Source organism: Anomaloglossus baeobatrachus, chromosome 8, assembly GCF_048569485.1.
Source record: "Anomaloglossus baeobatrachus isolate aAnoBae1 chromosome 8, aAnoBae1.hap1, whole genome shotgun sequence".
In the NCBI taxonomy this organism is placed as follows: Eukaryota; Metazoa; Chordata; class Amphibia; order Anura; family Aromobatidae; genus Anomaloglossus; species Anomaloglossus baeobatrachus.
The window spans coordinates 202515552-202540717 of record NC_134360.1 but is presented as its reverse complement, the minus strand read 5'-3'; the positions used below and the strand labels follow the sequence as shown (position 1 = coordinate 202540717).

General features: G+C 45.3%; 1 protein-coding gene across 3 annotated transcripts; it reads left to right on the top strand.

The window, feature by feature from the left end:
- The first annotated feature begins 8697 nt into the window (after positions 1-8697).
- On the top strand, positions 8698-24901 carry RWDD3 (RWD domain containing 3). Of its 3 annotated transcripts, none has more exons than XM_075321046.1 (4): positions 8698-8793; positions 12227-12696; positions 19611-19726; positions 23027-24901. In XM_075321046.1, exons 1-4 carry the CDS (start codon positions 8709-8711, stop codon positions 23136-23138), a joined length of 783 nt encoding a protein of 260 aa, XP_075177161.1. In that variant the 5' UTR covers positions 8698-8708; the 3' UTR covers positions 23139-24901. The 3 variants fall into 3 exon arrangements, with proteins under 3 accessions (XP_075177161.1, XP_075177163.1, XP_075177162.1); XM_075321048.1 differs by having other exon boundaries at positions 8730-8793; positions 12231-12696; XM_075321047.1 differs by having other exon boundaries at positions 8788-8879.
- The last annotated feature ends 265 nt before the right edge of the window (positions 24902-25166 follow it).

Genomic DNA, 25166 nt, shown 5'->3' with positions numbered 1-25166 from the left:
TGTGATTTTCATGTGTGAGTGCAGTCCGATAAAAAATTGCACTCGCATCAGTGTTAATCAATGAGGCAGTTTCCTCTTTCCAGTTATTTCTTGACACGAATTGTGTTCTTGGTGCAATCGCTGCATTTTGCAGCGAGTCTCGGCTCACGCACCCCCATACATGCCTATGGGAGCGTGTGAATCATCGCACTGCACTCGCATGTTATGCGACTCCAGTGTGGTGCACGCAGAGACAGGCAGCGGAGGAGATGGGGAGAAAATGTTCCCTCCTCAGAGGCTGTGACCTAATCGCAAATCGCATCACAGTCGCATGACACTCGGCTGACATCTGCAGCAGGGGATCATTAGCATATCGCTTCTGATGCTCTCATATCGGAAGCGATACACAAGTGGAAAAGAGCCCTTAAGGTGGAAACACACCTATGCGAGTAAAATCGGTCCGACTGGGCTGAAAAATACTCGGCTGATTTTAGTTCACGTTAGGTGCGAGTGCAACGCAAGTGCGATGCTATTTCTGAATAAATTAATGATTTTACTAGCGTGTGTAATGCGTGTGTAATGCGTATTTTTTACTATGTCATCTGCCATTCAGCTCTGCTACATGGCCGCTGACAGCAGACACAGACAGCCATGTAGCAGAGCTGAATGGCAGATGACAGCAGACACAGACAGAGCCGCACAATCAGAATGAACTCGGGTGAACTTAACCCGACTTCATTGTCATGCTGCGGCTCTGTCTGTGCCGCGTCCCGATTAGCGGTCACCAGTGAAGGGCTCACCGGTGACCGCTAATCTCCTGAGTGACTGAAGTTAGCAGCCCTCTCTCATACTCACCGATCCCCGGCGCCGCGCTGCACGGCGTTCACACTGCTCCGGCGGCTTTTACTATTTTGAAAAAGCCGGCCGCTCATTAAACAATCTCGTATTCCCTGCTTTCCCCGCCCACAGGCGCCTATGATTGGTTGCAGTGAGACACGCCCTCACGCTGAGTGACAGGTGTCTCACTGCACCCAATCACAGCAGCCGGTGGGCGGGTCTATACTGTGCAGTGAAATAAATAAATAATTAAAAAAAATGGCGTGCGGTCCCCCCCAATTTTAATACCAGCCAGATAAAGCCATACGGCTGAAGGCTGGTATTCTCAGGATGGGGAGCTCCACGTTATGGGGAGCCCCCCAGCCTAACAATATCAGTCAGCAGCCGCCCAGAATTGCCGCATACATTATATGCGACAGTTCTGGGACTGTACCCGGCTCTTCCCGATTTGCCCTGGTGCGTTGGCAAATCGGGGTAATAAGGAGTTAATGGCAGCCCATAGCTGCCACTAAATCCTAGATTAATCATGTCAGGCGTCTATGAGACACCCTCCATGATTAATCTGTAAGTTACAGTAAATAAACACACACACACATGAAAAAATCCTTTATTAGAAATAAAAAACACAAACACATTCCCTCATTACCAATTTAATAAGCCCCAAAAAGCCCTCCATATCCGGCGTACTCCACGGACCTCCAGCGTCGCTTCCAGCATGGAGGTGACAGGAGCTGCAGCAGACACTGCCGCTCCGGTCACCTCCAAGCAGCAACTGAGGTGAGTAGCGCGATCAGCTGAGCTGTCACTGAGGTTAATCGCGGCCACCGCTGCATCCTCCAACAGTGACAGCTCAGCCGATCGCGCTACTCACCTCAGTTGCTGCTTGGAGGTGACCGGAGCGGCGGTGTCTTCTGCAGCTCCTGTCACCTTCATGCTGGAAGCGACGCTGGAGGTCTGTGGAGTACGCCGGATATGGAGGGCTTTTTGGGGCTTATTAAATTGGTAATGAGGGCATGTGTTTGTGTTTTTTATTTCTAATAAAGGATTTTTTCGGGTGTGTGTGTGTTTATTTACTGTAACTTACAGATTAATCATGGAAGGTATCTCGGGGAGACGCCAGACATGATTAATCTAGGATTTAGTGGCAGCTATGGGCTGCCATTAACTCCTTATTACCCCGATTTGCCAACGCACCAGGGCAAATCGGGAAGAGCCAGGTACAGTCCCAGAACTGTCGCATATAATGTATGCGGCAATTCTGGGCGGCTGCTGACTGATATTGTTAGGCTGGGGGGCTCCCCATAACGTGGAGCTCCCCATCCTGAGAATACCAGCCTTCAGCCGTATGGCTTTATCTGGCTGGTATTAAAATTGGGGGGGACCGCACGCCATTTTTTTAAATTATTTATTTATTTCACTGCACAGTATAGACCCGCCCACCGGCTGCTGTGATTGGGTGCAGTGAGACACCTGTCACTCAGCGTGGGGGCGTGTCTCACTGCAACCAATCATAGGCGCCTGTGGGCGGGGAAAGCAGGGAATACGAGATTGGTTAATGAGCGGCCGGCTTTTTCAAAATAGTAAAAGCCGCCGCAGCAATGAGAAAGCCGTGCAGCGCCGCGCCGGGGGATCGGGGAACGGTGAGTATGAGAGAGGGGGGGAAAATGACCGACAGACTGTGAGAGAGGGACAGAGATAGTGACGGACCGACAGAGAGAGAATAGAGACCGAGAGGGAGAGACCGACTGACAGAGAATAGTGATTGACAGACATTGGGAGACATCGCTCGTTTCCAGTGTTTTAGGAAACATGCGAGAAATGTATTTAGAAAATCGGATGCCACTAGGATGGTGTGAGTGCCGTCCCGTGACATCCGATTTTTTACACGCTCCCATAGACTTGCATTGGAGAAACTCGCAGTAGAAACTCGCAAAAAAGCAGCATGCTGCGATTTTTTTCTCAGTCCGATTCGGACTGAGAAAAAAATCGCAGATGAGAGCTGAATCATTCACTAACATGTGTCCGATTCCAATGCGAGATTTTCTCGCATTGCTCTACTGCGAGAAACTCGCAAGTGAGAAGCAGCCCTTACTGTGAGTCTCCTATCACTCGCACCCATACGAGTCTATGGGTGTGAGAGAAACATTGGACTGCACTCGGATGTCATCAAAGTGCAGTGCGATATACTCACAGGCTGACAATGGAGGAGATGGGGAGATTAACCCCTCCCTCTCTTCCGCAGCTGTGATCCGATCTTAGGAATGGCTCACAGTCTCATGATGCTCGCAGCAGAGCAGGAGCTGAGGGTCATTAGCAGATCGCACCCAATGCTCTTGCATCAGAAGTGATACACAAGTGTGACTCTGCCCTTACAATGCATTAAATCCACAACAAAAAAATGTTGCTGATTTTACTGCAGATTCCATATGGCGAAATCCAACTCATGCGGACACGGCCTAAAAGTGTAATACTAAGGGTACGCTCACACAAGCGTATGACTCGCACAAGTATCGCATCACCTAGCACGGCCGCACACTCCTGACAGATCCAGGCGGCTGCATGTATCTCTAAAAGGGCTGCTTCTCACTTGCGAGTTTCTCGCAGTAGAGCAATGCGAGAAAATCTCGCATTGGAATCGGACACATGTTGGTGAATGATTCAGCTCTCATCTGCGATTTTTTTCTCAGTCCGAATCGGACTGAGAAAAAAATCGCAGCATGCTGCTTTTTTGCGAGTTTCTACTGCGAGTTTCTCCAATGCAAGTCTATGGGAGCGTGTAAAAAATCGGATGTCACGGGACGGCACTCACACCATCCTAGTGACATCCGATTTTCTAAATACATTTCTCGCATGTTTCCTAAAACACTGGAAACGAGCGATGTCTCCCAATGTCTGTCAATCACTATTCTCTGTCAGTCGGTCTCTCCCTCTCGGTCTCTATTCTCTCTCTGTCGGTCCGTCACTATCTCTGTCCCTCTCTCACAGTCTGTCGGTCATTTTCCCCCCCTCTCTCATACTCACCGTTCCCCGATCTCCGGCGCGGCTCTGCACGGCGTTCACACTGCTCCGGTGGCTTTTACTATTTTGAAAAAGCCGGCCGCTCATTAAACAATCTCGTATTCCCTGCTTTCCCCGCCCACAGGCGCCTATGATTGGTTGCAGTGAGACACGCCCCCCACACTGAGTGACAGGTGTCACACTGCACCCAATCACAGCAGCCGGTGGGCGGGTCTATACTGTGCAGTGAAATAAATAAATAAATAATTAAAAAAAATGGCGTGCGGTCCCCCCCAATTTTAATACCAGCCAGATAAAGCCATACGGCTGAAGGCTGGTATTCTTAGGATGGGGAGCTCCACGTTATGGGGAGCCCCCCAGCCTAACAATATCAGCCAGCAGCCGCCCAGAATTGCCGCATACATTATATGCGACAGTTCTGGGACTGTACCCGGCTCTTCCCGATTTGCCCTGGTGCGTTGGCAAATCGGGGTAATAAGGAGTTAATGGCAGCCCATAGCTGCCACTAAATCCTAGATTAATCATGTCAGGCGTCTATGAGACACCCTCCATGATTAATCTGTAAGTTACAGTAAATAAACACACACACACACATGAAAAAATCCTTTATTAGAAATAAAAAACACAAAAACATTCCCTCATTACCAATTTAATAAGCCCCAAAAAGCCCTCCATATCCGGCGTAATCCACGGACCTCCAGCGTCGCTTCCAGCTTTGCTGCATGGAGGTGACAGGAGCTGCAGAAGACACCGCCGCTCCGGTCACCTCCAAGCAGCAACTGAGGTGAGTAGCGCGATCGGCTGAGCTGTCACTGAGGTTACCCGCTGTCACTGGATCCAGCGGTGGCCGCAGGTAACCTCAGTGACAGCTCAGCTAATCGCGCTACTCACCTCAGTTGCTGCTTGGAGGTGACCGGAGCGGCTGTGTATTCTGCAGCTCCGGTCACCTCCATGCAGCAAAGCTGGAAGTGACGCTGGAGGTCCGTGGATTATGCCGGATATGGAGGGCTTTTTGGGGCTTATTAAATTGGTAATGAGGGAATGTGTTTGTGTTTTTTATTTCTAATAAAGGATTTTTTCATGTGTGTGTGTGTGTGTTTATTTACTGTAACTTACAGATTAATCATGGAGGGTGTCTCATAGACGCCTGACATGATTAATCTAGGATTTAGTGGCAGCTATGGGCTGCGATTAACTCCTTATTACCCCGATTTGCCAACGCACCAGGGCAAATCGGGAAGAGCCGGGTACAGTCCCAGAACTGTCGCATATAATGTATGTGGCAATTCTGGGCGGCTGCTGGCTGATATTGTTAGGCTGGGGGGCTCCCCATAACGTGGAGCTCCCCATCCTGAGAATACCAGCCTTCAGCCGTATGGCTTTATCTGGCTGGTATTAAAATTGGGGGGGACCGCACGCCATTTTTTTTAATTATTTATTTATTTCACTGCACAGTATAGACCCGCCCACCGGCTGCTGTGATTGGGTGCAGTGAGACACCTGTCACTCAGCGTGGGGGCGTGTCTCACTGTAACCAATCATAGGCGCCTGTGGGCGGGGAAAGCAGGGAATACGAGATTGTTTAATGAGCGGCCGGCTTTTTCAAAATAGTAAAAGCCGCCGGAGCAGTGTGAACGCCGTGCAGCGCGGCACCGGGGATCGATGAGTATGAGAGAGGGCTGCTAACTTCAGTCACTCGGGGGATTAGTGGTCACCGGTGAGTCCTTCACTGGTGACCGCTAATCAGGACGCGGCACAGACAGAGCCGCAGCATGACAATGAAGTCGGGTTAAGTTCACCCGAGTTCATTCTGACAGTGCGGCTCTGTCTGTGTCTGCTGTCATCTGCCATTCAGCTCTGCTACATGGCTGTCTGTGTCTGCTGTCAGCGGCCATGTAGCAGCGCTGAATGGCAGATGACATAGTAAAAAATACGCATTACACACGCATTACACACGCTAGTAAAATCATTAATTTATTCAGAAATAGCATCGCACTTGCGTTGCACTCGCACCTAACGTGAACTAAAATCAGCCGAGTTTTTTTCAGCCCAGTCGGACCGATTTTACTCGCATAGATGTGTTTCCACCCTAAAACTGACCAACTCCTGCCATGAGAGACGCCAGCTGGTCTGGGTAGTGCGATGCAATCCTCATGCAAGTCATACACTTGTGTGAGCACACCCTATATATATGAGTACAGGCCCCACAATGTAACATGTTATGTGCCATAAAGGTATAAAACGCAGAGCACCCGAGAAAAGGGGCCATGACTGCTACAGACGAGCACAATCAGTGTCAGACAGTACACCGCTGCTGGGAGCCGGTATCCGCCTGCACTGCACTGACTACCAGTGGTGTCACACATAGCGACGCAGCAGCGATCACGACCAGCGATCTGACCTTATCAGGATCGCTGCTGCATCGTTACATGGTCGCTGGTGAGCTGTCAAACAGGCAGATCTCACCAGCGACCAGTGACCAGCCCCCAGCCAGCAGCGACGCGTGGAAGCGTAACTAAGGTAAATATTGGGTAACCAAGGAAAGCACGTCTCTTGGTTACCTGATATTTACCTTAGTTACTAGCGTTCGCCGCTCTCACGCTGCCAGTGCCGGCTCCCTGTTCCCTGCACTCCTAGCCAGAGGACACATCGGGTTAATTACCTGATGTGTACTCCAGCTACGTGTGCAGGAAGCAGTAACTAAGGTAAATATCGGGTAACCAAGGAAAGGGCTTCTTGGTTACCCGATGTTTACCGTGGTTACAGCTTACCACAGGCTACCAGACGCCGTCTCCCTGCTCGCTTCAGTTGGTCGCTCTCTCGCTGTCACACACAGCGATCTGTGCTTCACAGCGGGAGAGCAACGTCCATAAAATGAAGCAGGACATTCAGCAACAACCGGCGACCTCACAGCAGGGGCCAGGTCGTTGCTGGATGTCACACACAGCGACAGCGATGAGACGTCGATGCTACATCACAGAAAATGGTGACTTAGCAGCGACGTCATTGTCGTCGTCGCTATGTGTGACTCCACCTTTAATACCTGCAGAAAATGTGTGTCTGCTAAAGCAATTGAGCTGAGGTTTTCAGTTACAGAAATGCTGTAGCAAAATCTGCAGCGTGTGAACAGAGGTAAATGTGAATATTCTGAGAGGGTGAAGAGCGCATTGGTCAACAAAAAAAACATGTAAGTGCGGCAGCATTGTGAGGCTCCTCTGCAGCATACGGAGCAGGTCTGACAGCCACGTACCCTCTCCAGCAAGTAATGGAGGGGCTGCAGATTAGTATGTCCTTGTCCTGACATCAACAAACCAGCACACACAGTCTGCCATACACAGACTACAGCACACCATACAGTCCATTGCACACAGTCCACTGCAAAGCGCCCATCATACACAGTCCACCACAATCAGTCCACCGCACACCGTGCATCATACACAGTCCACCACCACCGCGCACAGTCCGCCATACACAGTCCACCGCGCACTGTGCACCATGCAGTCTATTGTACACAGTACACTGCAAACCATCCATCATACACAGTCCAATGCAAATAGTCCACCGCAGTCAGTCCACTGCACGCCGCCCATCATACACAGTCCACCACACACAGTCTACCGCAAACCACGCATCATGCACAGTCCACCGCAGTCAGTCCACTGCAAACCGTCCATCATACACAGTCCACTGCAAACCGTCCATCATACACAGTCCACCGCAAACCGTCCATCATACACAGTCCACCGCCATCCATCATACACAGTTCACCGCCAACCATCCATCAAACACAGTCCATTGCACTCCGTCCACCATACAGTCGACCGTACACAGTCCACTGCATATAGCCCACAGCACACAGTTCACCACACACTGCCCATCATACACAGTCCACCGCACACAATCCACCGCCATCCATCATACACAGTCCACCGCAAACCGTCCACTATACCCAGTCCACCGCACACAGTCCACCACCATCCATCCATCATCCGCGGTCCACCGCAAACCGTCCATCATACACAGTCAACCGCACACAGTCCACCGCCATCCATCATACACAGTCCACCGCACACAGTCCACCATGCAGTCGACCGTACACAGTCCTCCGCACACAGTCCACCGCATATAGTCCACCGTACACAGTCCACCGCATATAGTCCACCGTACACAGTCCACCGCATATAGTCCACCGTACCTTCTTCTGTTTTCAAAAATGGATGAAACGAGAGAAAAAGCGTTTTTGACAGACGTGAAACAGAACGAGGCGTGTGATTGTGACCCGTGGGCTTCATCACACATAGCCTTTATGCTGCGTTTTTAAAACTGAATGAACGCAGCAGCAAAAGGAACGAAGACCGCAAAGAGAATTAATGTCCATAATGGATGTATTGTATAACTTATGTAAATAATAGAACGGAAGAAAAAGCGCAGCACGGAGAGCTTTGTACTGTTGTAAAGACTGACATCTAGAAACAGACAGACCCCATAATAATCAGTGGGGACCCTCCTCTTCCATGTACAACATTGATCAGCTATCCATTTTTTGGGGGCATTAAAAGGGTTGTCTCACAAAAGAAATGCATAGTATATCCATAAGAAATGCCATAAAGCGTATTTTATGGCATTTGTTATGGATATACTATACAGCGTCTTTTTTTCTCCTTGTCTGCTAAATTTTGGCAAATAACTGATGAAATACTGATCAGAAATGTGAATAAGGCCTTATACTGAGCATTGGGCGTACAAAGGCTCAACAAGGTCCAATCTTGGGGAAATGCTGCCCTCTAGTGGGTAATGCCGGAATGACAGCAGTGATTAGACTGGAGGCGGAAAGGGAAGTGCGGGAAGTCCTGAGTGTGAGGCTGTGTGCAGAGATGTCAGAGGCAGCACAGGAGGAGAGCTCGGTGCTGGCTGCCATATACTGTGATCCGGGGGAATGTGAAGTCCTCTCATCTTCAGGTGACCGCACTAGATCTCTTACCTGCCAGTGATCCAGAGAGATCCATTCATACATTGTAGGATACAAGAGAACGTGCTGTTTGTAGGTAATAGTGTGCATTAGCTTGTGCGTGCATGTATACATATATACAACTGTATGGTGTACATAATGTGTACATTATATATACAAGTATATACAAGTGTATGGCACACGTGTACATGTATACATATATACAAGTGTATGACATACATCGTGTGTACATATATACAAGTGTAGAGCATACATCATGTGTACATATATACAAGTGCATGACATACATCATGTGTACATATATACAAGTGCACAGCGTACATATATACAAGTGTACAGCATACATCATGTGTACATATATACAAGTGCACAGCGTACATATATACAAGTGTACAGCATACATCGTGTGTACATATATACAAGTGTAGAGCATACATCGTGTGTACATATATACAAGTGTAGAGCATACATCATGTGTACATATATACAAGTGTATGGCATACATCATGTGTACATACATCATGTGTACATATATACAAGTGTATGGCATACATCGTGTGTACATACATCATGTGTACATATATACAAGTGTATGGCATACATCGTGTGTACATACATCATGTGTACATATATACAAGTGTATGGCATACATCATGTGTACATACATCATGTGTACATATATACAAGTGTATGGCATACATCGTGTGTACATATATACAAGTGTACAGCATACATCATGTGTACATATATACAAGTGTACGGCATACATCATGTGTACATACATCATGTGTACATATATACAAGTGTACGGCATGCATCGTGTGTACATATATACAAGTGTATGGCATACATCATGTGTACATATATACAAGTGTACAGCATACATCATGTGTACATATATACAAGTGTACGGCATGCATCGTGTGTACATATATACAAGTGTATGGCATACATCGTGTGTACATATATACAAGTGTACAGCATACATCATGTGTACATATATACAAGTGTATGGCATACATCGTGTGTACATATATACAAGTGTACAGCATACATCATGTGTACATATATACAAGTGTATGGCATACATCATGTGTACATATATACAAGTGTACGGCATACATCGTGTGTACATATATACAAGTGTATGACATACATCGTGTGTACATATATACAAGTGTAGAGCATACATCATGTGTACATATATACAAGTGCACGACATACATCATGTGTACATATATACAAGTGTACGGCATGCATCGTGTGTACATATATACAAGTGTATGGCATACATCGTGTGTACATATATACAAGTGTATGACATACATCATGTGTACATATATACAAGTGTACGGCATGCATCGTGTGTACATATATACAAGTGTATGACATACATCGTGTGTACATATATACAAGTGTAGAGCATACATCATGTGTACATATATACAAGTGTACGGCATACATCATGTGTACATACATCATGTGTACATATATACAAGTGTACGGCATGCATCGTGTGTACATATATACAAGTGTATGGCATACATCGTGTGTACATATATACAAGTGTAGAGCATACATCATGTGTACATATATACAAGTGTACGGCATGCATCGTGTGTACATATATACAAGTGTAGAGCATACATCGTGTGTACATATATACAAGTGTAGAGCATACATCGTGTGTACATATGTACAAGTGTACAGCATACATCATGTGTACATATATACAAGTGTACGGCATGCATCGTGTGTACATATATACAAGTGTACGGCATACATCGTGTGTACATATATACAAGTGTACGGCATACATCGTGTGTACATATATACAAGTGTACAGCATACATCGTGTGTACATATATACAAGTGTAGAGCATACATCGTGTGTACATATATACAAGTGTAGAGCATACATCGTGTGTACATATATACAAGTGTAGAGCATACATCGTGTGTACATATATACAAGTGTACGGCATACATCGTGTGTACATATATACAAGTGTACAGCATACATCGTGTGTACATATATACAAGTGTACGGCATGCATCGTGTGTACATATATACAAGTGTACAGCATACATCGTGTGTACATATATACAAGTGTACGGCATGCATCGTGTGTACATATATACAAGTGTACGGCATGCATCATGTGTACATATATACAAGTGTACGGCATACATCGTGTGTACATATATACAAGTGTACGGCATACATCGTGTGTACATATATACAAGTGTACGGCATACATCGTGTGTACATATATACAAGTGTACGGCATACATCGTGTGTACATATATACAAGTGTATGGCATACATCGTGTGTACATGTGAAATATTACAAGACGATCTGGATAAGATGTCAGAATGGGCAGATACTTTGCAAATGAGGTTTAATGTTGATAAATGTAGAGTAATGCCCCTAGGACGGAGCTGTATACAATGCATACATGCAATACAATGCAGGAACAAAAGATTAAAAGATTAAAATACTGATCTTACATTTATACAAGCAACTTTCCCTGATTATTGGGGTTACTTGAAACAAGCATTTAATGACAATTGCAGCGCTGTACTTAGTCCATAGGGGTAAACCCTGCTGTCAGGTTGCCTTTATTATGTGAAGAACGGCTGCAAATTTTGATAAGCAGTATATTGCAGAAGTACTTGTTTTTACAAGCGTGCTCTATGAAGATGGACATAATTCTTCAAGAAAAGTCTATGTACCGCACCATGCACCTTTTCCTCTGACCAATTCTCCTAGCCCTCAAAAAGTTTATTTCCTAAAGGGGTCATCCACTACTAGGTAAACCCCTTCTGATTCCCCTTGTTTCCGTCCAGTTAAAATAAAAGACCCTGTACTCACCTCCTATTCTGGAGCTGTTCCAGCATTGTCGGTGCGGGGCTCACGTGACATTATGATGTCACGCGAGCCCCGTGTCCAAACACTGCCGACTTCTTTCTCCCAGCCGTCAGACCAAATGAGCTAATCAACAGGAAGTGCACACTGTGGCTGTCATTCACTTCCTGTCGATTACTCATTTGGTCCGAAGGTGGGGAGTGAGAAGCCGGCAGTGATTGGACACAGGGCTCCCGTGACGTCATAACGTCATGTGAGCCTTGAATGGACAGCGCTGGAACAGCTCCAGCACAACAGGTGAGTACATGGTCTTTAATTGTAACTGGGGGAAACAAGGGGAATCAGAAGGGCTTGGCCTAGTAGTGGATAACCCCTTTAAGAAATAAACATATTGAGGGATGGACAACAAAAAAAATAATCACAGAATAGAGGTTATAATTTTTTTTTATATAACTGTTAATATTTGAGTCTGGTCGCCCCTTAAGCAAAGATAAAGCTTTTGGTGAATGCATTTTCCTCTGACTGTGGCTGATTGGGTGTCCATGTTTTGTAGATAGCAGCATAACAGTAATGATACAGACCAAGGTGCGGAGGACATCGGAGCCTGACGTCCGGCTGCGTCTTGTATTTGATCTGCCCGTTACGTATCCGTCCGGTCTCCCGAATATCTCCGTCAGCTCCGGAGACCTCACCAGGGCCCAGTGTGAGGAGCTCAGAGACAGACTACTGGAGCAGGCCGGGGAGCGGCGCTCTCAGCCCATGATTCATGACTTGGTCTTGTGGACGCAGCAGAATTTTACCAGTGTAATTGGGAATTCCATCCGAGATGAGAAACGTCTTCCGTCCGCGATGACTGACGACGGGACGTGGACGACGCTTCTACATTTAGATCACATGAGAGCGAAGAACAAATATGTCAGAACTGTAGAAAAATGGACGTCAGATTTAGAACTGACCGGGAAACTAATGTTCACTGGTAAGATAATACTGATCCTGCTGCAGGGGGACAGAAGAAACATCCAGGTGAGTGGGGAAGAAAGTGCCTTATATCTTCACCTGTACAATGTTATATAGAGCCATTAATTATGGACTAGGGATGAGCGAATGTATTCGCCACTATTGACTATCCGACGGATAATGGGGTGTTCGAGGTATTCGGTATCTGACAGCTAATATGGTGTTTGCTCCGATACTTTCATTTTCATTTCTGGACTTCCTGGCGCCTTTTTCCAGCCAATAAACACATCTGACGTTGCTTGCCCTCACTGTAACGCAGCAGCCATCTTTGTTGTGGTGTTACTGTGATTGGCTTGGCCACACGGCGTCATAGGGGCTATATAAGCCAGCGGCCATTATGGTCAGTCAGTCTCTCCCTCTCTCTTTTTCTTACTCACCGATCACCGGCGCGGCGCTGCACGGCTGTCACACTGTGGCGGGTTCTCCAGCTTTTGAAAATGCCGGCCACACATTATTCCATCTCGTATTCCCTGCTTCCCCCACCCACCGGCTCCTATGATTGGTTGCAGTCAGACTCGCCCCCACACTGAGTAACAGCTGTCTTACTGCAACCAATCACAACCGCTGGTGGGCGGGTCTATATCGTGTAGTAAAATAAATAAATTATTTAAAACAACGACATGCGGTTCCCCCCAAATGATACCAGCCGAGGTAAGCACACAGCAGCGGGCCAGTATTCTCAGGCTGGGGTGGGCGAGGGCCATGGTTACGGCCCCCCTCTCACAGCAGAGAATATCAGCCCGCTGCTGCCCTGAGAATGTCGCATCCATTAGATGCGACAGTCCCGGCGTGTCACCGGCCCTTTCCGATTGCCGTGATGCGGTGGCAATTCGGGGTAATAAGGAGTTAATAGCAACACATAAGTGCCACTAAGTACAAGATTAGTAATGGCAGGCGTCTATGACACGTCATCACTAATCTGTAAGTAAAGTAAATAATCACAACACCGAAAAATCCTTTATTTGAAATAAAACACCAAAAAGCCCCTCTGTCACTACTTTATTAACCCCTCAAATATCCAGGTCCGGCGTAATCCACACTAATTCAGCGACGTCTGTGAGCGAGTGCTCAATGCAGCCTCATTCCGTGAGCGATGCTGCAGGGGTAACTCCAGCTAATTTCTCACGGTCGGTGATGTCAACACATTACCGCTTGCAAGAACTTCAGTGCTGCCATAAAGCACAACTCAGAGTGACGTCACTGACCGGCAGTGACCCTGCGAGAACTCAGATCCAAGCTCCCGAAGGGTCACTGCTCCATCACACATACTGTTGGGAGGGAAACACATACATCACAAATAAAAGCTGTAATATCATCTATTCCGCTCTCTATCCCGCTCTCTATCCCGCTCTCTATCCCGCTCTCTATCCCGCTCTCTATCCCGCTCTCTATCCCGCTCTCTATCCCGCTCTCTATCCCGCTCTCTATCCATCTATCCCTCTATGGGATAGATAGGGATAGATAGATGGATAAAAAAGGATAGATAGACAGGCAGACCGATGTCAAACACGTATGTAATGTTCCACCTCCCTGCATATTCTAAGCTGGCACTCTTTAGTGACTTTCATGTTGCACTAAAGGGTGCCTAGCCTTGCATTTAGCCCAAAAAATAAATAATTAAAAAAAAAAAAAAAGCGACGTGGGGTCCCCCACGTTTTTGATAGCCAGCTAGGGTAAAGCAGATGGCTGCAGCCTGTAGACCACAGCTGGCAGCTTTACTTTGGTTGGGTATCCAATTTGGAGGCCCCCCAGGCTCTTTTTTTTATAATTATTTATAAATAAATAAAAAAAAAATTGGGTTCCCCCCAAATTGGTTCACAAGCAGACAGCTGTGGTCTGCTATTCTGAGGGTGGGAAGGTCCATAGTTATTGGCCCTTCCCAGCCTAAAAATAGCAGGCCGCAGCTGCCCCAGAAGTGGCGCATCCATTAGATGCGCCAGTCCTGGCGCTTCGACCCAGCTCATCCCGTTGCCCTGGTGCGGTGACAAACGGGATAATAAATTGGTTTGATACCAGATGTGTAATGTCACCTGACATCAAGCCCAGCAGTTGGTGATGTCATGGCATCTGTCAGATACCTGACATCACCAACTGTCAGTAATAAAAATAGAAAAAAAAAATAGACGACAAAAAAAAAATATTTGAAAAAAACACTCCCCAAAACATTCCCTCTTACACCAATTTATTGTAAAAAAAAATAAATCCCTGTAATCCATTTTGGAAGTCCCACGACGACTCTGGACCTTCTAGAATATGTGGGGCACGCTCAGGGAACGTGTCCCCCATTTTCTAGGAGTGCAGACCCTCCATGTGACGTGTGTGGGTGCAAAGAATCTGCACCCACTCTCCCCGGGTCACAGCAGCAGAGTGCGTGCAGCCAGTGCAGCTCCACAGCTCTCACTGAACACAGGAAGCTGAGCTGACAGCCGCGTTCATTGTGAAGGAGGAGGGATGCGGGGGATAAACGCTGCAAAAAAGTAAAAACACTGGGGGAACACCGGAAAACACCAGGGGGGTTACGGGGGGTGACATAGCTGGACCCGGGGAGGAGTTTTCTGTCGCATGTGTCATGGCACATGCGACAGAAATAAGAGGAAGAGGGTGAATGCGGGCGGCGCGTTAGTGTGCGTCCTGTCATCTTGGATGAATCGGGAGGGGGCAGAAATGCAGTGAGGCACCTTCTACAGGCTGTGCCCATACTGTTTCTGCCTTTTCCCATCCATTTCAGCCTTTACTCAGTCACCACAGCTCACCGACGGGTCCAACATGAAATTATTCTGGTTTCCCATAGGCTTGCATTGGGGTCAAATATTCGCAATACTCGAATATCGGCAAGATATTCGTCGGATATTTAGCAAAGCGAATAATAGGGTATTCGATCATCCCTATTGTGGACTCCTAATACTCATACTGTGTATATTCATGTAGGAGCCAATATCCATTCCCCAATAATTCATATTACCTACAATTCTGCATCCATTACATTAAGGCTATGTTCACACGTTGCATTTTTGCTGCATTTTTTTTTTTTTTTTTAGCATAGTTTCAGAAATCTCCTGCACACAAAGATGCTTTTTTTTTTTTTTACTTATGGATTACATGCATTTTTGATTAGTTTCCGCTGTGAAAATACACTAAAAACGCATATGCGTTTTTCACCTGTAGATTTTCTAATGAAAGTCTATGGAAAAAAATCTGCACATAAAACTCAGCGTATCCGTAGGAGAAATTGCCATATTGCAGATGTGAAACACGCACGGCAGGTCAGGTTACTCTGAGTAACAAAGAAGTGCCACGGGCAGGAGATTTCTATAACTCCGATCCAATTTGCTGGAACTGTAAAATGCTGCGTTTTTGACTCAAAAAATAATCAAAACCTCATTGTGGGACCATAGCCTTAGACGTATCACATATTCTGCGGAATATAAGATGCACGTCTCCTCGAAAATATTTGGGAGGAAAGTGAGGGTGCGTCTTATAATCTGAATGTAGCTTATCAGGGGTCGTGGAGAGGGGTTGCAGGAGATCAGGGAAATACTGCAGAGCACCCCCTGTGGAAAAGATCGCTTGAAACGCGCGTCGTGGTATAACGGTACGCAGGACCTCTTTGACCAATTTGAAGGTAAACTAATCCCTAATTGATTTGCACATTACAGCACTTCATATTTATTTTTTTAGGCATTATTCAGTATACCTTATATCTAATTTATATATAACTAATCATTACTTTAATATTAATTTTGCACTTTGCTATATATAATTAATTGATATTTATACATGGTTGGTCTTTGCACTAAGCACTTTATAACCTGATAAACCGCTGCTAATATTTTTGGGAATTTGATCCAGTCTTGTATTTTCTATGAATATTTAATATGTTATTTTTAATTAATTTAATAAAAACACTATTTTATCATAAAGTGGTCACCATCCCCTTTATTTTGAATCCTTCACGGTTTCTCTTTTAAAGGCTTTTTGATATTTATGAATATTTAATGGTGATTTTATACGGAATATTTTGATAATTTATAATCTGAATGTAGCTTCTCAGGGGTGGTGGAGAGGGGTTGCAGGAGATCGGGGAAATGCTGCAGCAGCTGTGCTGGGTCTGTGGCGGCTGTGCTGGGTCTGTGGCGGCTGTGCGGGGGTCTGTGGCGGCTGTGCGGGGGTCTGTGGCGGCTGTGCGGGGGTCTGTGGCGGCTGTGCGGGGGTCTGTGGCGGCTGGGCGGGGTCTGTGGCGGCTGTGCGGGGGTCTGTGGCGGCTGTGCGGGGGTCTGTGGCGGCTGTGCGGGGGTCTGTGGCGGCTGTGCGGGGGTCTGTGGCGGCTGGGCGGGGTCTGTGGCGGCTGGGCGGGGTCTGTGGCGGCTGGGCTGGGGCTGCGGCGGCTGGGCTGGCACTGTGGGGTGGGCGGTGAGCACTTTAAATAATGGTGCCTGGAGTTGGCGCGTGCTTAGATGGAGCTCTCTGCTCAAGATCTTATCTGCACACACGCCGCCTCATTGATCTCCCAGCAGCGGACTTAAGGAAACCGGCGTCGGGAGGTGGTGCTTGTGCAGATGACATCTCGGCTTGTCAGTGAGACGACAGATCACACTGCACATGCACTGACTCTGGGCGCAATTTCTTTGAAGCCCTCACTGCCCGCAGCCACCCCAGCACAGCCGCCCCATCACCAGCACAGCCGACAGCTTGTGGGATACCCACCGCCCCTTCCTCCTGTGACACCGCTCCCTCTGGTAAGACGCCACCGGGTTATAACATGGACTCCATTTTTTTTCTCATCCTTTTTTGCTCTGAATTTGGGGGAGCATCTTATAATCCAGTGCGTCTTATAAACTGAAAAATACGGTACGTGAGACTTCTGTCTGTGATTTTGTTGATAGAACATAGGTATAATAGGTGCATGCGCTTTTCACAGGTCTGTTTTTTTGTGCAAAAAAAATAAAGCTACAGAGACGCCCGTTTTTGATCCAAATATTAGAGTATCATCCGCAATACAAGTCTGAGTCAGTGAAAATCACGGACCGCGTGCACATGACATCAGTGTACAGACCATGGGTGCTGTTTTTTAACATTACGATGGATATGAGAAGCTTTTTTTTAAATTTTATTTTTGGCATCCGAGAAAATCACTGCTGGTAAATGCTGCCATATTAAGTAAATGGTGAAAATCTGGTTGCAGAAGAATGATGAGAATAGTCCCTTTTATTTTCACATGCAAGAAAAAAAATGGATGTGTGAATGAGGCTTTATAGGGCATATTGAGTACACATCCCCAGTGCAGGGGGAAGAGGTCACAGGCACAGGACTTGTGGTCAAAAACTGCAGCGAGTCCGAGCTACTGCGGTCCATGAACATCTTGTTGAAATATCACTTAATTTTCCTGGGAAAAGAGCACAGGTTTAGAGATAAAACCGCTGTTTCCGTGCAGAATTAAAGGGATTGTCCACTACTTTAACATTGATGGCTTATCCTTAGGATAGGTCATCAGTGTCTGATTGGCCGGAGTTCGACACTCTGCATCCCAACCAATCAGCCGTCCATGGTGGCGGCAACAGAAAATGCTCAGTCCTGGAGCTGCTCTGTCACGTGATAGCAGCTACAGCCGGGTACTGCACATCTGCCTCCTATTGATTAGAATGGGAGGTGAATGTGCAATACCCGGCCGTGGACTCTATCAGAAGATGGGACAACTTCAGGACTGAGCAACCGAGAACAGCTGATCGGCGGGGGTGTACGGTGTAGGACCCCGGCTAATCAGAAATAGATGACTTATCCTAAGGATAAGCCATCAATGTTAAGGTAGTGGACGACCCCTTTAAGTGATGCTACGTGAAGCAGTTCAAAGACCGCTGTGTCTCAGGTCAGATGTGGTTTTCATTTGCAGCATGTGAACACAACCTTAATAATTTCTCCAAGAGAATTGGCAAAAGGTGATGCATTTAAGATGATAACGTTAGAGGTGCACGTCGCTTCTTCAGAATTAAGAGGACTTGATCCACGTATTGGATGTAGCAATCCTAAAAGTCACTATCAACCGTTTAAGGCCCAGGACACACGGCAAGTAATACGGAGTGAGTCAAATGCTATAAAAAATTCACACTCCACTCGGACCAATATTACTCTGTGTGCCCGCTCCATGAGCGATTATTTTCTCAGCTCTAATTGGACCAAGAAAACAGTCATAGCATGCTGTGGGTGCAATGCGAGCTTGTTTCACTCGCACCCATTCAAGTCTATGGGGCAAGTGAAACATCGCTGTGCTCTCGCATTACACCAGTGTAACGCGAGAGCAGTGCGATTCTCCCATCAGCTGGCAATGGAGGAGATCGGGAGATAAATCCCTCCCTCTCCTCTGCACCGGCGGCCCTCCCTCCCCTCCGCAGCTGTGGTCTGATTGCACGATCGGACCACAGTCACGTGACACTCGCATGACAATTGGCTCCTGCTGTGCTGCGAGCGTATGCCAAATGTCATGCAAGGAATTGTTCTAATCCCCATGTAGTCTCAGCCTAATCAATCTTACCACATGAGTTCAGAGTTAGGATAAACAGCTAAACTAGAAACTCCATTTGCAGACACGTGTTTTGGGTTGTAAAACCCCCATTACTAACCCGGAATTCTAGAGTTAAAAAATGAGACAAAAAAGAGACAGACACATGAAAAAAATGTTCATTTGATAAAGACTCCTACATATGCCCTCGTTCACCAATTTATTACGTCAAAATAAATCCTGCAAGTTCCGACGTAATCCAATGGTGTAATGTCATACAATGTCCGTAGATTCCTATGGAGCATCGTTGTGAGAACTTTCAGCGGCAGGCACGGAACACACCTCCGACCGCCAGTGACCTATGGAGCCTCGTGAATGGGAATAATACTTGTATCTTCTTTCTATCTTTGTTTTATTACTTCTGTAGGAATATATGGTTCTCCAGAAAACCTGTAAAGTTGATGTTGATTCAAGTGGAAAGAGATGTAAAGAAAAAATGATCAGCGTTTTGTGTGAAATTAAATTACCTCCTGATCATAAAAGGTGAGTAAAGTACTAGATCTGTGTTGGCTTTCACTAGTTAAAGGGAACCTGTCACCAGATTTGGGGCCTATAAGCTGCGGCCACCACCACCGGGCTCTTGTATACAGTATTCTAACATGCTGTATATAAGAGCCCAGGCCGCTGTGCAGAACCTAAAAATCACTTTATAATACTCACCTAAGGGGCGGTGCAGACTGGTCAGATGGGTGTCTCCGTTCTCCGGTGTCGGCGCCTCCTCTTTCGGCCATCTTTGTCCTCCTTCTTCTGAAGCCTGGGTGCATGACGCGTCCTACGTCATCCACACTCGCCGGCATTGAGGTCCTGCGCAGGCGCACATTGATCTGCCCTGAGCAGCGCAGATCAAAGTATTGTAGTGCGCATGAGTGGGACCTCAATGCTGGTGTGTGTGGATGACGTAGGACGCGTCATGCACCCAGGCTTCAGAAGAAGGAGGACAAAGATGGCCAAAAGAGGAGGCACCGGAGAACGGAGACACCCATTCGACCAGTCTGAACCGAACTGACCATTTAGGTGAGTATTATAAAGTGATTTTTACGTTCTACACAGCGGCCTGTGCTCTTATATACAGTATTCTAACATGCTGTATATAAGAGCCCAGTGGTGGTGACCGCAGCTTATAAGCCCCAAATCTGGTGACAGGTTCCCTTTAACTGAATTTCTGACTGTGCAGCTTTTTAATTAAAACAATTAGTAATATACACGCGTCCATTTTATCTCTGCGGTTCCAGTGCCACATCCCCAATCCTCCTTGTTTTCATGTTACCGTGGCAGCAACTGTCCCATCCCGTTTCCCTCCATGACTGCTGCAGCCAATCACTGGTCTTACCAGTTTTGTTATGTGTAACATTGAGACTGTGGTTGGCTCTCTGTGTCCATCTTTTTAATTAGTTTGAAAAACCAGTTTAAAGTGAAGATATCAACAGAAAATGGCCTATGGTTTAACACTAGAAGTCCCAGAGAGGGGTCATTTAACATTTCTACCATTGGAACCCTATGGAGCTTGAAATTCCTGGGACTTCTAGTGTTAAATCAGGTTTTTGTATTAATGTACTTCTGAAAAATAATTGACTACATTTTTTTTAATATCACAATCTGTGCTAAAAATAAATATTGAAATCTTGCAATTTTCACATTGACCAATGGCGCTTTTGTAGACTCCAATTTCCTGTGATTTTCAGGCAATGCACATGAACATTAGCTGCCATGAACAAACTCTGACCCTATGTTTTGTATTGAAGCATCTAATGAGCGTGTGCAAAGATAATTGTGAAGAACCAACTAAAAAAGTGGAACTATTCTGCGCTGCTGTAGGCAATACATAAATCCAAAGCTGCTGAATTGTAGATGGTTTTATTCTACGCGTTTTGAAGTGTGTCCTCACTGCTTCATCAAGAGATTCACTGATATAGTTCCACTTTTATTTGGTTCCTGATTTTCCCTGGCTTTTGAGCATGTGGGCTCTGCAACAACTGATTACGTGTCTAACAACCATACAAGGTGAGCACAATGCCTTATCACCTGTTATGTGTTTATCGGGTAAGACCCTTTTGCGCTTCCTATTCTTAGTTCTTGAAAGGTAATTGTGAAGGGAGGGGGAGCAGGTAAGCTGTGACATCGACTATTGTGATTGGTAGATTCTGTGTTATTAGCTATCTTCCAAATCTCTCTCCTAAGCCCTTCCTAAAAAGTATGAATCTAAAAAAGCACCACCGGCCATTGTGAAAAATGCAAGATTACTAAATTTTGTATTTCAATAAAGATTGTGATATGGGGAAAAAAATGTATATTTTTAAAAAAAAAATACATGTGATACAAAATTATGATTTAAACAATAGGTCATTTATTTTGTGATCAAAGCTTCCCTTTAAAGGAATCTGTCAGCAGGCTTTTGCTACCTCATCTGAGAGCAGCATGATGTAGACAAAGAGACCCTGAATCCAATGACGTATCACTTAGGTTACTGGGTGCAGCAGTTCTGACACAGAGTTTTTAGATTTACCAATACAGTAGAGCTGAAATAGATGCCCCCTCCCACGCTAGGCTCTCTGTAGACAATGTCTTTAAAGAGTAAAGTCGGCGTCACACGGCGTCACGACGGATCTAACGATATGTCGCCGGGGTCACAGATTCCGTGACGCACATCCGGCATCGTTAGCGACGTCGTTGCGTGTGACAGCAAGGAACGTCCGTTAACGATGGAAAATACTCACCTTATCGTCCATCGTTGACACGTCATTCCTTTTTAAAATATTGTTGATTGTAGAGGACACATGTTGTTCGTCGTTCCCGAGGCAGCACACATCACTATGTGTGACACCTCGGGAACGACGAACTACAGCTTACCTGTGGCCGCTGGCAATGCGGAAGGAAGAAGGTGGGCGGGATGTTACGTCCCGCTCATCTCCGCCCCTCCACTTCTATTGGGTGGCCGCTTAGTGATGCCGCTGTGACGCCGCACGGACCGTCCCTTTAGAAAGGAGGTGGATCGCCGGCATCAGCGACGTCGCTATTCAGGTAAGTCCCGTGTGACCACTTCAAACAATTTTGTACTCCACGGGCAGCGATTTGCCCGTGACGCACAAACGACGGGGGCGGATACTTGCGCCAGCGATATCGCTACGTGTAACACCCCCTTTAGTTGCCTATCAGAGGAGGGGGCGTGACTGACTGCAAGGCACTAGGTGATGTAGGCCGAGCAATGATAGGTTTCTGGTGCTAAAACAAGCATTGTAATTAAACAACAACACAGAACGTGATAAGAGAGACATCATTGAAATCTGTGCACATAGAATTTCATTATTATTGACAGAACATGTCTTGTTTACACTTTCAAGATGATCATTTTACTGCCGGCATACCCAACCCAAATGCTGACAGATAAGCATTTTGCTCATTCTAGTGATTTTCGGTATATTTACATAAGCTGATAACTGGTTAATAAATGTTCTAACAAATACTACTTCACAATTATCTGCTCATCTAAACGAGCCTTTACCTTTCTGTTGTATCTGGATCTTCAAAGATACAACAGTAAGAACTCGGTAACCCATTATTTGTAATGAGATGACTCTGCTCAATCTGTCCCAATTGATGCAGAAAAGTCGACACATTAGCTGTAGATAGTACCAGACTGCTCTGGTGACCCAAATATCAACTGGAGTGTATACATTTCTATGTGTATAGTAACACAGCTAAATAACATAAAAACCTGATATATCAATTTCTGATGACACATTTTTTTAAATGAGTAAAAATCTATTGAATTTTGATATATTACAGATTTCCAGCATTTGAAGCAAAAGAATATTCATCAATTAGTGAATTAGAGAAAGAGTTTAACATGGCCGGACTTTCCAATATTTTTAATGAGTTTGTAATTGGTCTATTTTAATGTCCGTTATATATATACAGTACAGACCAAAAGTTTGGACACACCTTCTCATTCAAAGAGTTTTCTTTATATTCATGACTCTGAAAATTGTAGATTCACATTGAAGACATCAAAACTATGAATTAACACATGTGGAATGAAATACTTAACAAAAAAGTGTGAAACAACTGAAAAAATGTCTTATATTCTAGGTTCTTCAAAGTAGCCACCTTTTGCTTTGATTACTGCTTTGCACACTCTTGGCATTCTCTTGATGAGCTTCAAGAGGTAGTCACCGGAAATGGTTTTCCAACAGTCTTGAAGGAGTTCCCAGAGATGCTCAGCACTTGTTGGCTCTTTTGCCTTCACTCTGCGATCCAGCTCACCCCAAACCATCTCGATTGGGTTCAGGTCTGGTGACTGTGGAGGCCAGGTCATCTGGCGTAGCACCCCATCACTCTCCTTCTTAGTCAAATAGCCCTTACACAGCCTGGACGTCTGTTTGAGGTCATTGTCCTGTTGAAAAATAAATGATGGTCCAACTAAACGCAAACCGGATGGAATAGCATGCCGCTGCAAGATGCTGTGGTAGCCATGCTGGTCCTGTATGCCTTCAATTTTGAATAAATCCCCAACAGTGTCACCAGCAAAGCACTACCGCACCATCACACCTCCTCCTCCATGCTTCACGGTGGGAACCAGCCATGTAGAGTCTATCTGTTCACCTTTTCTACAAAGACACGATGGTTGGATCCAAAGATCTCAAATTTGGACTCATCAGACCAAAGCACAGATTTCCACTGGTCTAATGTCCATTCCTTGTGTTCTTTAGCCCAAACAAGCCTCTTCTGCTTGTTTCCCGTCCTTAGCAGTGGTTTCCTAGCAGCTATTTTACCATGAAGGCCTGCTGCACAAAGTCTCCTCTTAACAGTTGTTCTAGAGATGAGAAGGTGTGTCCAAACTTTTGGTCTGTACCGTGTCTGTGTGTGTGTGTATATGTATATATATCTATATATATCTATATATATATATATATATATATATATATATATATATATATATATATAATAATGAATTGATACTGAGAAGAAAACAAGGAGAGACACTAGTCCAAGAAAAACAATTAGTAATTTTTGAAAGGAACTGATTACTGGAATGTTTATTTTATTTGCTTTTATATATTGTGCTAAAGAAACAAAAAATAAATTACCAGCACATTCTTCTTTCATCATCCTGTATTGTTTCCATGTACAATACAACTTGTGGAATAAATGTGGTCTCCCTCCTAAAATGTCAATCTTGCTAAAAAAAAAAAAAGACATGCCACATATCCGATGCTATGGACAATTGTGGAAGGAATCAAGATGTCAACAGCACCTCACTTGTTTCTTTAAATGATTACTAAAAGATTATTTCGGGAGACTGAAGAAGCTCATGGAGATTAATGATTATTTTTTATGTAATGTTTATATGTTCTAGTCATTTTTAAGGACTATACACATGGAAATTATATTGTGCTCCTATGGAGTTATGGGTCTTTTTATGAGTATTTTGCTCTATTTCGGACAAGTAGCCAAAAAATAATAAGCACCCTCACCCTTTCCTCGCAGCTTCTTTTCCGATGCTAATCTGATCTTTGTTGGTCTTCTCTTCCGGGTTCTATCTAAAGAGTAAATGCCCAGTCCGGTCCCTTAAAAAAAAAAGCTGCCTGACAACGTATACAGAATTTTTTTTTTTGACCTGGCGAGGCTAGTATAATAAAAATAAAATATTAGAAAACTAAATGTGGGGTCTTTTTGTGTTTTTTCTTTTTTTTTTTTTTTAAATTTCTTATTTTCAAGATTCAATAGATCAACACTGTCAGATTTAGTAAAAAAAACTCGTCGGAGGGAAGGGAAATTGGAATAACTAGTGTTGAGCGACCAGTTAACTATTGTACTCGCTATGCTGTTAGCGAGTACTGTCCACTACTCATATATTCGTTACGAGTAGCGGGCACAATGTAAGTCAATGGGAAATACTCGCTAAGTAGCGAGTAACCCAAAAGCC